Raw genomic sequence first — 15,303 nt, 5'->3', positions numbered from 1 at the left:
GAAACTATCGACAGAACACATTCACTCGCTGTTTCTCTGTCACTTTCAAAAGCAATCACAACACAAACAAATGCTCACGATCTCATCTGAAAGACAATCGGTGGGGACACAGTTAACAATTATATACGCTACAATTTGTCTCAATGAAACTCGAGAAACTCTATGATGGAGTTTCCGCGCTTCAATGTGAACCCCGTCATCTTTGATGATGACGTTCTCCTGCAACTGACAGGTGATAATCCATGGTGACTATCAGAGTTAGCACACACTCCAAAAATTGGCATAGTCCAACGCGATAGTACACAGAGCTAAGATGACCTAGGAAAGTTGGCCAGTCTGGGCTGAGAGGTTCTGGTTCATCCACCTTACCGCCTGGATTTTGCGCCGACTGATTAAGATATATTTTGCACCCTGCAGAATCGTATTGCCAATATACAATTAAATGATTATACCCATGTAAAAACGATGAAATTTTCGTTAAATTAACCAAGTCATTCTACGCTTACGGGATTGAAAGTTTGCAGCAATGGTAGCGAGACGTGCTTGATATTTCAAAATGTCTAAATTTCATCTTTAATGCCTGATATAACTTTACCGTTATATCTTTTGATCGTCAAGTTGAGAAAATTGTACATTTGTCTCCTGTCCGAAAACTTTCGTTAGGGGTTCCGTCCCAAGTTTTCACGAAAGCGCGAAATCTCTCTTATTCGCGAACCTCGCGGTAGCAGAATATTCCGAGTAAAGACAAAAGGACACGTCGACAGGCTGTCAACGAGATTCTTCGACAGACGATCGAATCCGGAGGCTTCTATAGTCTAGATCGTCCGGGAGACTTCCTCCGATTAGTCGACGTGGGATTCTTGGCCGCTTCACGAAGCTGTGGCGTGACGCCTCGACTGCTGAGACACTTCCTCCTCTTCGATTGTGTTCAACCCACCGACGACTGCCTGGATCGCGTTTTCGGTAAGTCTTCGCATTTTCTATTTTTTTTTTACCGACGCCCCGTTTGTCCCTCTAAGAAGAATGAGATTTCCTGGCTGATAACCCGACCGAGCTGTTTCCTCGGGCGAAGAACTCTGCCGTTCCGCTAGAATCTGATGGAAAAGAGTTTATTCCCTTAATTTTTTTTTCTAATACCGCAAAAAATCCGTTTTTCGTATTAAAATATTTCCGCAAACGGAAGAAACAGTTTTGAATTTTCGGCCGTTTCGTCCATCTACGGGAAGAGGATGGTTTCGGATCAGGATTTTCATCCAAGACGTCTTTTTCAGACTTGAGGAGGAGCGTCGTTCGTCGACTAACTCTTTGCGACTTTTGGAATTTTTCCGCAGGTGCAGTGGCGCATTCCCACTTCAATTCCGGGAATGGCTTCTCTTCGGAGGTTCGACAGTTGGCGGAACGACTGGTATCTCCAACGCGAGCACTCTGGAGGGAAATGAAGGTGGGTTTCGTTTCGAGAATTCGGGTTCTTTCGAGAGGACGGCGCTTAATCTTTTTCTTCCGCGGCTAACAGGATCGAATCGCTCCAGTTCCCGGCTATTTTTTCCGCTCTTTGGAACCGGGAGACCTTAGTCGAGTGTGGAAGGGAATGGTTGAAGCCCGGTCGCGGGTGGTGACCGACGGCGGAGTTCTACTTCGTCTGTGGACACACGAGTGTCGTCGAGTACTGGTCGACGGGTGAGTGCCTTTTTTCGTTACTCCTTCCGGAATACGTGACGCGTTCCGACCACACGTCCTTCTTTCCGTTTCGATTCTCGCCTCCACCGCGTCACGGTGTCGCGAATTAGGTATACTGAGGTTTCGTGTCCTCGTGTCCACCCTCGCTCGTCGAGTCGTCAAGTTGTCTTCGAGTATTTAAGGTTAAGGTACGCAGACGTATCTTAATCCATACATTCTTAAGTCTTGACGAAGCTAACTCGCGAATATAAATATACCTGCGATGAGCAAATTTTCTTGAAAAATGCAAGCACGTTATGCGGCGAATTACCATAATCATAATATGATAAAAAAATAAAAAGGAATGTTTTAGTATTTTTCTAGTAGTAAAGGCGTAATAAATGGATTGATGTGGAAATAAAACTTTCCCGAAGAATCTCTGTGGTATTATACACGAGGGTCGATTGATAAATAATGATAAATGTGTCTTATACAAAAATCTAGTAACGAGTTGCGTAATTTTCCTGGCTATTGACATTTTATTTTAAAAATAGCATTTATATTATTAATCACAATAAATAAAATTGTTTTTTAAAATTTTGTTTTAAAAAACGTTTTATATTATTAATACATAACTATAGTATGCCAAAAAGTTTAATTTTTAGAGTAGGGTTGAGTTTTATTAAAAGTACAGTCGACCCCCCCTATAACACTGTTGATTATTCCGTTTTATATGAATTCCATGTTGTACGAGTCACTTAGATTTTACAAATACGTGTGCCGGGCTGTAAACGGCTCACGTATTTGTAAAATNTCTTCCTCGGACCCGGTCCACCTGTTCAACAAAACGATCGAAACAAAATGTTACGTAATCGAATTCACGGTTAAACGTGCCAAAAGATAGGTTTATCGATGACGTCGAGTCTTACGGTACCCGAAGGTCCACGGGTGGAAAAAAGCAATCTCGATTGTAGCATATACAAGTCGACCCCCCTATAACACTGTTGATTATTCCGTTTTATATGAATTCCATGTTGTACGAGTCACTTAGATTTTACAAATACGTGTGCCGGGCTGTAAACGGCTCACGTATTTGTAAAATCTAAGTGACTCGTACAACATGGAATTCACATAAAACGGAATAATCAACAGTGTTATAGGGGGGTCGACTTGTATATGCTACAATCGAGATTGCTTTTTTCCACCCGTGGACCTTCGGGTACCGTAAGACTCGACGTCATCGATAAACCTATCTTTTGGCACGTTTAACCGTGAATTCGATTACGTAACATTTTGTTTCGATCGTTTTGTTGAACAGGTGGACCGGGTCCGAGGAAGACTACGACTTCTCGGACGCGCTACGCCGAGTGTCCGAGGGACTGCCGGAGACTCTACTGCGAGATCTGCCAGAGGACACTTACTTCGCCCACTTTCTGGGGTAATTGGATGCTATTCAGACCGGCGCTTCCTTTCTCACTTTTAATTTCGTCTTGTTTTCTCCGCCACGGACAGGGAGACAGCGGAAGGATGTTGGGAAGATCGGACCGAGACAGAGACCTCCGGTCTGTACGAACCGGTAAGTCGAGTTTTCCCGGAAATCGTAGGTAAGGGAGAATTTTTTTTTTCTTTTTTACAGCTGACATTTTAAATTTTGATTTAAAATTCTTAATTAACCCTTAAGAAAACGAGAGAGTGAAAGAGAGATGGAATGTTACAGGTGCGGTGTTTCAGGACCCTGGAAGAGAGACTGAAGACGGCTTTGGCCGCCTACAACGATTCTGTTCGGGGAACGGGAATGGATCTGGTCTTCTTCCAGAGATCCGTCGTCGATTTGCTTAAGGTAAGAAACTATCTTCGTTGCCCTTTTAGACCAGCTGCTGACAGCGGGTCATAATGCGAATACATAACGACTTTATTTGTGAAATGCGGCGATCTTCGGGCAACGTGTACGAACATTTTTCGAATAAGACATTGTAGTGCCAATACTGCAATTGACATTATTGTTCCTTGAAACTTTCGGAGATAATTCATTCTTTAGTTTTCCAGTTTTTTACTATAACTTATTTTTTTTCGTTCTTTATGTTGAAGGCTACTTTTTAAAAATTATCATCATTAATATTGAGGACTACTGTGTTCTATAATAGATTTTTATGCAGAAAAATAGCCAAAGTTATGAAGTTAGGACGAATACGATTGATGACAAAACCAAACAGTGTGTCGTGTGAATACTCAATACTCAATATTCTTTATTTAGCACCAATTGGTGCATTCTCAGCACCGTATGATACATAGCTGAGAGTTTTCCTGTACAGTTACATATTATGGTCCCCACCGACGACTGCCTGGATCGCGTTTTCGGTAAGTCTTCGCATTTTCTATTTTTTTTTTTTACCGACGCCCCGTTTGTCCCTCTAAGAAGAATGAAATAAGCAGATATATTTATACATTTATACATATTTAAAATAAACAAAATAAAAGTACTTAACTTAATTAAAAACTAACTTAACTTAAATATTACAATCAGTCAGTTGTTTAGCCTGTTATTGAGTCCAGTATAACACTATTGACAACCATCGAAGTTCCTGTTTTCAAGACATCCTGTTGTACAAAATATTTTAACGAATAGTCAGCCTTGTGCACTTTAGCAGTTCTTGCACTCAGCTGCAGATGAGATGTTACGACACATTATCTTCTAGGAATTTCTAATATTCTGCATCGTATTGACAAACATCCTTTGTCGTTTGAACAGAAATCACTTGCTTCAGCTGTCATTGTCACTTCTGGTTGCTGCCAAGTATCTCCGCTGGTATCCAATAGTATTACAGAAAACGTTTTTGCATATTATTACTGTGATTTAAATTTTTTACATTTGTCACCATTCGTATTATTAGCTTTGTTATAAAGTTAAAGTTCTTTATAACTTTGTGTTAATAACTTTATCTCATAGGTGTCTTCGTTTTATTTTAATATGTGTGATGTCATTGTAACCAACTATCAACCACTATCATAGATCCTATTAGACATCTAAAACCATATAGGAAACAGACAAATGCAGAAAACCAAACTATTTGTCGTGTGAATAGAAAGATGCAGATCCTGATTTTTATTAATATAAGGAAGTGAAAACAATTGAGGAAGACGTCACTTTTCAGTTCACACTTTGTCGTGCCCATCAGTGCCGAGTGGATAAAACCACTGGTAATAGGTCCCGGGTTTGAGCCCCTCCAACGGGCTGACCAGGTAGAATTTTTCGGGTTTACTTCAAAATAATAACACCAAATAAGGGCCTGTTTTTCGTATAAAGTCTTCCCAGGAGGATGCCTCCTGGGAAGACTTTATACATGCTGAGTTGCCTAACAGAAAGACAACTTTCCAACCAAACAGACGACTTTCGGTTTACTTTTAAAACTGAATTTAAATTTCCCCTGTATTTTCCGGGAAATACTAAATAGCGCTTCCGTGAAACGCTAATTAATTAATATTCACAAAACCTTTATCATTTTATGAATGATCGATACCATAAGAAGACGTGGCCTAACGGTTCAGACAACTGTAACGTAAATTCTCCTTTATACGGAATTCTGTTCGTAAAGGGGATTTCTACACAAAAGCTTGGGGTTTGGATCGAATTCTTTGAGCTTGTATTTTACGGTAATTTTTATTTTATTTTCTATATGTAGATCTCGAGAATCATAAGGATGCCCGGGGAGAACGCTCTATTGGTGGGAGTGGGAGGATCGGGAAAACAGTCGCTGACTAAACTGGCCTGTTTCTTGGCAGATTATCAAATTTTTCGGATCGTTCCTACCGGGTGAGTTTTCTTTTCTCTGTTGAAAATATTTCTGTAAAAATACTAATAGCTTCCATAGATTTACTGAATGAATTAGATCTTTTTTACTGAATAAAATGTGTAAATACAGTTTGTTTCCTCCAGGATGACCTTTACTTAATCTTCATTTAATCTAGTTACGAGTTGTTTTCTTCTGTGTATTTGTTTTTGGCCTACTGAAAATAGATTTTGCCATTTTCATTTCTTAATTAAAGCGATTAAGGACGAATCGTTCCTGGAGGAAAGCCACTATCCTTTAACTTAGAATTTTCGTCCCGAAATCATTTGGTTTCCTGTTTTCTCTCGTCTAGAAACTACGGTCCTGGCAACTTCCTGGAAGACATGAAGAATTTGTTCAAGTCGACTGGAATTCACGACAGACGGACGACCTTCCTCTTTTCTGAACGGGATTCGAAAGACGAAAGTTTCGTGGAATACTTGAACGACATCCTGTCGACGGGCACGGTGAGACCACTTCTTTTTGATGCTCGAAAGTAGCCTTTTCCTTTTAGCAGTCTAATCCCGATCGGACGAACGGATCTACCGGAACCTTTACCACAAATTTATTGGCGCCAAAACCGACCCATCCCATTAAACTGTTAAAGTAATCTTAGCATTCGGTTACGTTTCTATTTTTTCGCCTTTGGTAAGCAAACAAGTGGAAAGCGCCTGTAAAGACAGCATCACATCTGATCGCCTGTAACTTCGACCAAAAGTCGAATGTCAGTAGAGGTAGTTTTTAATGTCTGTTAGTGTTTATTGATTTAATTTACTTACGATATTGTGGGATAATAAAAAAATGTTCCCATCTCCTGTTACAAACGTAACATAAACATTATAGAAAACATTTTATGACACCGAACCACAACATACAAGTATTTACATTAACATTCCGTTTATCGCCCATATGTGTTTTATTCTATTTTCTTCTACTTTCCCGGCTGTTATGTACACATAACAAGAGAAAGTATTAATGTCACGTTAATCCTCCGAATTGTTTAACAATTAATATGATGATTCTTCACTCTAAATTAGTCATTTTACAGTAAATTTTCCATTAAAAATTAGATTTATTATATCGTATATGGATTAACAGTTTGTAATAAGAAATAAATTGGTAAANGAATTATGGTCCTTAAGCCATGTTTCACTGTATTCATGCACTAAAAGGAAAACTTTGTCTTTCTATTGATTTAACATACTTATATTTTCTTATTTTTATTTTACATATTTGATTATTAAACGGCTTTGCTGATAAAACATAACGTTTCAAAATATTTTTATTAATATCCTCAATCATTATGCATTTATGTGAAGCGTGAACAAATAGCATTAGCTGTTTCTAAAATTCGCGCGAATTACTTTTTTGCAATAGTTTCTATAATCCTTCATTTATATAACGACAAGGACTTTTTTCATTTGGGGTTCATCATTTCTCTACACAGGAATCGATACTCCCCGCATCGCTAGGCATAGCGGGGTTTAAGTGGTAAGGATTGTAAGATGGGCAGAAAATAATTGGAACCGAATTTTACTTGTCTTTATGTATCTGGCATTCTTTATTCTTTCAGAGACTGGCCGATCGAGCGGAAGAATGTCGTCGAAAAGCGTCCACCGCCTCCGTTCTCCTTTCCGAGTTGGCGGGAGAATTTGAGCGCTGGTCGCTGCAGAGCGAACAATTCCGAGATCGCATCAACAGGTGAGCCAATGATGCTTTTCGCAGGGAACTGTGTTTTTCTCTTTAATTCTGTATCCATCTAGTAATTGGGGTTAAGATGGGACGGGACACATTGGAGCCAGGCGATTAACGAAAGCTTATCTTTGGATTCAGAGTGGCGGGAGACTCGTTGTTGGCCACGGCCTTTCTTTCCTATTCGGGACCCTTCGACCGGATCTTTCGATGCCGACTGATGGACGAATGGCGACAAGAACTTAGATCATCGGATGTTCCTTTCAGCCAGGACATGGACGTGGTCCGGACTCTGGTCGACGATTCTCTGGTAAGTATCTCTTGTGTTAGAATCAAAATGGCTGTTGAAAAATAAAGGGTTTTTCATAATTCGGTGGAAAGAGAAAAGTCATGTCCTTCCTATCATCTGGAGAATTCGATTGGATAACTCTACAGAACTGGCTGCTCTGCCTCAATACTGGTAAAAACATGTAGTCGAGAAGACTTACAAATAGGCTTATATTAACACTTTCTGATCCCAGATATTTATCTTTTATGTTTCTCATCCTACCTGAAATTGAAGAGAAACTAGTGCAATATATTCTCTTAATTGAAGAATATTTGGCCTCACAATGATAAACAACCGAATCATGGCTTACATTGCTAAACATGTCTCAGAAATAACGTGAAACATTCATTCTAAGAAGAGGGACGGAGTAATTAAGGTGGTTCATGAAACTCCACTCTACAAGAGTATCCAAATCAAAGGCACGAGCATCTTCCCTTGCAAAGGTATTAGCTTCCCGAAAGAAAATGTTATTACTGATTAAATATTTGTGATTATTTTTAAGTGATTTAGGACGGCGGTAACCCACTACACCTCACATTTACACACACTCGACTGAAATATTCTTTGTAAATAAGATTACAGATTAAATTATGTTTGGTGGCATTTCAGGGTGGGGTAGCGCCATTTTTGTAAAACATCATCGCAATTCATTGTCATCGGACTTGTTATAGGTATGTCCTTAAAGTTTCGGTATTCTATATTAATTCGAAATGAATGAAATTTGAGGATATGATACAATGCAGTTAAATAAGAGAGTTTAACAGGAATAGACCAAAACGCGCCATCGGTGGACCTGAAATTGTATTAAGATTTTATTCACTAATGAGTTCATTCTCAAGATTTTGATAATAGGTCACTTCTGGTACTGTTAAAGCATGCGAAACCTATCAATCTCAATGCGAAGAGAAATCGGAAATTGTCCAAGAGGTGTCTTCATCTCTGAAGCGAGACCAATTGCGGAATCCGGCCAGCTCGGATACCGTCTTCGACCATTTCCTGTCCAGAGCCAGAAGAAATCTGCACGTTGTACTTCGTTTCTCACCGGTGAGTGTTACGCCCTCTTCTCCATCTTCGATTCTTTCTCATTTTTGTTTCTCGATAGGCGGGAGAGAAATTGCGCCGTTACGCCTCTCGATATCCAAAAATCATCTCGGCGTGTTCCGTTGTCGGATTCCGGCCTTGGCCCCATAGCGCCCTGAAGGTGGTGGCCCTGGAACGTCTAGACGGTTTCGACCCTCCTCTTTCGGAAGATGCGCGACCCCGACTGGCGGAAGTCCTGGGTGGAATCCATCGAGTGACGGAAAGCCTCTGCGCTCGTTACCTGGAAAGGTGAGTTACATTGATCCTTCTACTTTCATACGTTAAATGTCAGCAGTAGCGATAGAGATTTCGTGAAATTAATGGCTTCCTAAACGTATTTCCTACACATTCTGACCTTTCTGATCGCCCGAGAGTGATCCACGTCGTGAGTTTCTTCCTGATTACATGGAGTTTTCCGGATTTTCTTCACGGTTTTCTCTGGCATCTGCCTTTAAATAAGACAGTGTAAAAGACACCGTTCGTTTCGAACTGCTAAGTGTGAATTTTTGGAGGAGTAAAACTGTTATAACTCGAGTTTTGTGGTGGATCTCTTTCTCATTTGTCGACGTACTTCGGAATGTTTTCGCGAATCTTTACTAGAAAATGTCTTTTTGTCAGGAGTGGTCGAACCGTACACGTGACGCCCCGTTCCTTTCTGAGCTTCTTATCCGACTATCGACGTCTCTACCGTCTTAAACGAGGAGAGGTGGATTCGGCAGCTGATCGGACCCGGCGGGGAGTGGCCAAGCTGGAAGAGGCGTCTGTCTCTACCGAAGAACTGAAACGGAATCTGGCGAGGACGGAGGAAGAGTTGCTGGTGACCACTCGAGAGTCGTTGGAGGTAAGTGATGCTGCTGGCTGTTCCATCGGCCACGACGATAGACCAATTAAAAACGCTGAGGATAGTACGAAAAGTGTCTCTTCTTGAGAGGCAATATTTGGCTACTCACATTACCGAGGAAATATGTATATGCGACAATCTACCTTTAAATGTCTTGGGGCAGGTGCTGGCTCGAGTGACAGAACGCACCCGGGCGGCTGAAGAAGTGAAGGAAGAGGCCCGTCGAATGAGGGAGGAGCTGAAGTCTCTGGTGGACGGAATTGGCATCGACAAAGCCATTGCCGAAGAGAAGTTAGAAGAAGCGGGACCGGCCCTGCGAGAAGCGGAAGCCGCTCTGGATACCGTTCGCCCCACCCATATAGGTAGGTCACAAAAATACCGTAAAAGTCTAGTTTTTCTATTTTTTTACTAAAAGGATGAAAGGAAAAGTGCAAACCCATGCGTTTGCTAAGAAAAAAAAAACTTTATATTATTAATTATTAAATATTCAGGTTTTGTATTATGCCCATTACAGAAATGTTAGAAATATCTCAATTTGTTCGGGTAATCTGAGAAACTGAATACACATATAAATAGCTTTTTAACTGAAGTTATTGGGAGCACTTGTGCTTTTGAAGCTTGTTGAACAGCTGTTAATAGGGACAGAGTTTTCTTACAACAATCGCATACGTAAAGACCAGGCTACAAAAATGTCATGGTCTCAGGTGGATGTGTGGTCCTCTTCTATAAGAGTCTACAGACTTTGATAACAAACAGCTGCTAAAGTCCTTTTTCTTTCAATCTCTGAACACTGTAGTGGTCCAGGATTGGCTCCCGCCCAACGAGCTGGCAATGTAGAATTTTCCAGGTTTTTTTAACATGTCCAACACCCATGCTAGGGCCACATTTTTATTGAAAATCCTTCCGACTGGCACCTACCTTCTAAGCATATATTTTATGTATTGCGTTGCCGTATCTCATCAAACCAAGCAAATCAAGTATTTTTCTTTTCATTAACCATCACTACAGCAAAGTCAGCAAGTTTAGAGAAGTATCTTCACTACAATAATTCAAGGCTATTTATATGTTAACATATAAATAGTTTTGTTAAAGTAAACTAAAAACATTTAAAAGGGGATAATGTTAGTTATCATACACTATAAACATTATAAATAAATAAATATATATATATCCAAAATATGAGAGATTTAAATGAAACTTTAAACTTTAATGAAATGACTAGAAACGACTTATTGCCCTAGGACAATATCCCAAAACAATATTTTAATTAACTGAGTCTTATAATATAACAAGTATGATGTAGGGAAAATTGTATAAATTGTGAATCATGGGTTGTGTCTGCACTAAACTAGCGGCAATTGTGATTAAGTCTGATGCCAATATTATGTACTGTGCAGTTGTGGAGCGTGATTGGCAATAAATACGGAATACCAAGAGCTTTACAATTATGGAATATTCTATATTTATGCACAAAGAAAAAGAATTGCTTATTTTCTCATGGTTTAACGAAAGGATATTTTCAACATGATAGATAAATAAACAGAGTGATGTCTTGTTATTTTATTCTCAGTGAACATGTCAGAAAACAGTGGGATAGAGATGACGAAAGCTGCTATTTTTATTGTACAAAGTGGAAAAAAGGTTTCTCAAACAGTGCAGAGCTAAGGACAACAGAAAATACACACACACACACAAAAAAAAAACAATATTACTACCTGAAATTGAAGAGAAACTAGTGCAATATATTCTCTTAATTGAAGAATATTTGGCCTCACAATGATAAACAACCGAATCATGGCTTACATTGCTAAACATGTCTCAGAAATAACGTGAAACATTCATTCTAAGAAGAGGGACGGAGTAATTAAGGTGGTTCATGAAACTCCACTCTACAAGAGTATCCAAATCAAAGGCACGAGCATCTTCCCTTGCAAAGGTATTAGCTTCCCGAAAGAAAATGTTATTACTGATTAAATATTTGTGATTATTTTTAAGTGATTTAGGACGGCGGTAACCCACTACACCTCACATTTACACACACTCGACTGAAATATTCTTTGTAAATAAGATTACAGATTAAATTATGTTTAGTGGCATTTCAGGGTGGGGTAGCGCCATTTTTGTAAAACATCATCGCAATTCATTGTCATCGGACTTGTTATAGGTATGTCCTTAAAGTTTCGGTATTCTATATTAATTCGAAATGAATGAAATTTGAGGATATGATACAATGCAGTTAAATAAGAGAGTTTAACAGGAATAGACCAAAACGCGCCATCGGTGGACCTGAAATTGTATTAAGATTTTATTCACTAATGAGTTCATTCTCAAGATTTTGATAATAGGTCACTTCTGGTACTGTTAAAGCATGCGAAACCTATCAATCTCAATGCATTTTACCTTGTGAAGAGAAGCGATATTATCATCATATGAAAAATTATATTCTAGAAAGTCGTAAAGGAACGTACTCCTAACAGTATGAATGCCAATTAGTATGACCGAATCAAACGAAAGGTGTTAAACGCAATTAGTAGAGACATTACAGTGGATTTAAGATTTGATCCTCTGCCAAAGTATAAGAAACATTAATGCAAGAGTGCATGAAAACGAAGATATTTGCAACACCATTTAACAATTCAGCACTCTTAATCTATTAATATAATGTTTTTTAAAGCACAAAAACGAAAATACAGTATTGAGCTCGCTTCCAGTAAATGCGGAGAAATTTACGTTTTTTCCATTTATTTTTATAGCCTCAGTGAGAAAACTGAGTCATCCTCCTCATCTTGTTATGAGAATCATGGACTGCGTTTTGATACTGTTCCATCGAAGATTACTTCCGGTGACGATAGATACCGAACATCACTGCGTCGTTCCGTCCTGGGAGGAATCGCTCAAGGTATGAGCACTTTCGATAGCCGATCATCAATTCCGGAATTTCATAAATTAATAAGAATTTCGAATCTACGCGCAGTTCATGTCGAGTACGAGTTTCCTACAGAATCTGCAGAACTTCGACAAAGACAGCATCGACGACGAGACGATAGAGCTACTGGCTCCTTACTTCCAAAAGAAAGATTATAACATGAACACTGCCAGGAGGGTTTGCGGCGACGTGGCAGGTCTTCTGTCCTGGACCAAAGCCATGGCTTTCTTTTATGGCATAAACAAAGAAGTCATACCATTGAAGGTAAGTTTCATTCGAAAAGATCGTTCTTTATTAATAATTTAGGACAGGAAACCTACATTGGGAGTGTTTATTTGCTAGCATGCAAACTGGCGAAAGAGTGAATAAACTCATTCACTGACGTATTCTTCGTGTATGCTACATATACAAAACAGACAGGAAAATACTGTATATAGTTTACATGTCAAAACAATTTATACAAAAATTAATTTAGCTCTATTTAACAGAATAGAAGTCGATAGGAATAGAATTAAAAGTCCGGATGGAGAATGACATTGTCCGTTTATTTCTCATCAGGCCAACGTGCAGATTCAGGAGGAGAGATTGCAAGTAGCCACCGAAGAACTAAACCGAGTCGAAGCCGATCTGCAAGAAAAGGAGAAGAAGTTGAGCGAAGTGAGAGCGCAGTACGAAGCGGCTCTAGCCGAAAAGAGGGTGAGTCTTTTCCACCTTTTCCATTTCTTTACAATCGGTTCGGAGGTCGCGAGTCCCTGACAAAATTAAACAGAAATTAATTATTGTTTAGCGTTCGTATATCGTTAGTGTTTTTCACAAAATGAAACATTTAGCTATTCGTTAGTCTTCATTTAATGATCGACACATAAATACAGTACATAAAACAATTAATTCTGTTTATATTTCGTATTATTCGTATTTAACATTAATTTATATGGGAAAATTTGTTTCGCTTAACGAGTGTTTTGCATTACGAGTAAGATTCTGGAATGAATTATGATCCTTAAGCCATGTTTCACTGTATTCATGCACTAAAAGGAAAACTTTGTCTTTCTATTGATTTAACATACTTATATTTTCTTATTTTTATTTTACATATTTGATTATTAAACGGCTTTGCTGATAAAACATAACGTTTCAAAATATTTTTATTAATATCCTCAATCATTATGCATTTATGTGAAGCGTGAACAAATAGCATTAGCTGTTTCTAAAATTCGCGCGAATTACTTTTTTGCAATAGTTTCTATAATCCTTCATTTATATAACGACAAGGACTTTTTTCATTTGGGGTTCATCATTTCTCTACACAGGAATCGATACTCCCCGCATCGCTAGGCATAGCGGGGTTTAAGTGGTAAGGATTGTAAGATGGGCAGAAAATAATTGGAACCGAATTTTACTTGTCTTTATGTATCTGGCATTCTTTATTCTTTCAGAGACTGGCCGATCGAGCGGAAGAATGTCGTCGAAAAGCGTCCACCGCCTCCGTTCTCCTTTCCGAGTTGGCGGGAGAATTTGAGCGCTGGTCGCTGCAGAGCGAACAATTCCGAGATCGCATCAACAGGTGAGCCAATGATGCTTTTCGCAGGGAACTGTGTTTTTCTCTTTAATTCTGTATCCATCTAGTAATTGGGGTTAAGATGGGACGGGACACATTGGAGCCAGGCGATTAACGAAAGCTTATCTTTGGATTCAGAGTGGCGGGAGACTCGTTGTTGGCCACGGCCTTTCTTTCCTATTCGGGACCCTTCGACCGGATCTTTCGATGCCGACTGATGGACGAATGGCGACAAGAACTTAGATCATCGGATGTTCCTTTCAGCCAGGACATGGACGTGGTCCGGACTCTGGTCGACGATTCTCTGGTAAGTATCTCTTGTGTTAGAATCAAAATGGCTGTTGAAAAATAAAGGGTTTTTCATAATTCGGTGGAAAGAGAAAAGTCATGTCCTTCCTATCATCTGGAGAATTCGATTGGATAACTCTACAGAACTGGCTGCTCTGCCTCAATACTGGTAAAAACATGTAGTCGAGAAGACTTACAAATAGGCTTATATTAACACTTTCTGATCCCAGATATTTATCTTTTATGTTTCTCATCGAAAAATGCCATGGAATCGAAGAGGATTTTCTTTTTCCATCGTTTTGTTTTACGCGTATGCCTTCCTTCTATATTTATTGACATAATCCACATCGATAAACAGATTGCCAGATGGAACTCCTACGGTCTTCCCGGCGACGAGAAGTCCGTTCAGAATGGCATTATTGTTTTCGCATGCGATCGTTACCCTCTTCTCGTCGACCCTCAGAACCGGGGACGACGCTGGATCCAAAAGAAGGAAGAACCCAATGGCCTCCGAGTAAGAACCTTTTACCGTTCCCGTCCAACGATCGGATGGCGCCTGTGAAATTCCTCTTTTCGGTAGGTAACGTCATTTCGGCACAAATTATTTCGTCGACGTTTGGAAGAGAGCTTGAGCGCCGGTTATCCGCTGTTAATAGAGGATGTGGGAGAAGAATTGGATCCCGTTCTGGACGATATCATCGATAAGAATTTCGTAAAAACGGGAACGATGTCGAAAGTAAGTAGGGAAATTCACTTCGTTTCGTAATTGAACGGAAGGATGTTTACGTTCCCGATTCCAGGTGATGGTCGGCGACAGAGAATGCGACGTGACAGAGGGATTCCGCTTGTATTTGGCCACCGGACTGCCCGATCCCGTCTACGATCCCGAAACCTACGCCAGAACGTGCCTTGTAGATTTCGCCGTCACTCCCGAAGGTCTGGAAGACCAGCTTCTATGCAGGATCATACTCACGGAAAAAGCAGTAAGTCATTTAACAGAACGTGCTCAGCAAACAATCATTAGATAATCACAACACACCTTATGTTGCCGAGATGATTTATTGAAAACTAAAGTCCTCGGGTTAAACCAGAAGATTGGAACATCCA

General features: G+C 39.7%; 1 protein-coding gene across 1 annotated transcript; it reads left to right on the top strand.

Annotated features, from left to right (window-relative positions):
* The first annotated feature begins 54 nt into the window (after nt 1-54).
* LOC111616242 (dynein heavy chain 5, axonemal-like) lies at nt 55-15,262 on the top strand. The gene is made up of 22 exons (XM_023357676.1): nt 55-963; nt 1,332-1,441; nt 1,514-1,677; nt 2,975-3,094; nt 3,169-3,232; nt 3,374-3,496; nt 5,337-5,467; nt 5,797-5,950; nt 7,057-7,184; nt 7,317-7,485; nt 8,356-8,547; nt 8,606-8,832; nt 9,202-9,424; nt 9,588-9,786; nt 12,178-12,323; nt 12,399-12,614; nt 12,909-13,046; nt 13,787-13,914; nt 14,047-14,215; nt 14,555-14,710; nt 14,777-14,932; nt 14,997-15,262. Exons 2-22 carry the CDS (start codon nt 1,436-1,438, stop codon nt 15,222-15,224), a joined length of 3,237 nt encoding a protein of 1,078 aa, XP_023213444.1. The 5' UTR covers nt 55-963; nt 1,332-1,435; the 3' UTR covers nt 15,225-15,262.
* Nucleotides 15,263-15,303: the final 41 nt, after the last annotated feature.

This window comes from Centruroides sculpturatus, unplaced genomic scaffold, assembly GCF_000671375.1.
Source record: "Centruroides sculpturatus isolate CEXI.00-Female unplaced genomic scaffold, Cexi_2.0 scaffold2959, whole genome shotgun sequence".
Taxonomy (NCBI): domain Eukaryota; kingdom Metazoa; phylum Arthropoda; class Arachnida; order Scorpiones; family Buthidae; genus Centruroides; species Centruroides sculpturatus.
Note: the sequence above shows the minus strand (reverse complement) of the source record. Positions and strands in the feature narration are given on the sequence as shown.

Coding starts and splice junctions, on each gene's coding strand:
- LOC111616242 (XM_023357676.1), top strand. Junction 1,678..2,974: donor CGTCGAGTACTGGTCGACGG/GTGAGTGCCTTT, acceptor TTTGTTGAACAG/GTGGACCGGGTCCGAGGAAG. Junction 3,095..3,168: donor TACTTCGCCCACTTTCTGGG/GTAATTGGATGC, acceptor CGCCACGGACAG/GGAGACAGCGGAAGGATGTT.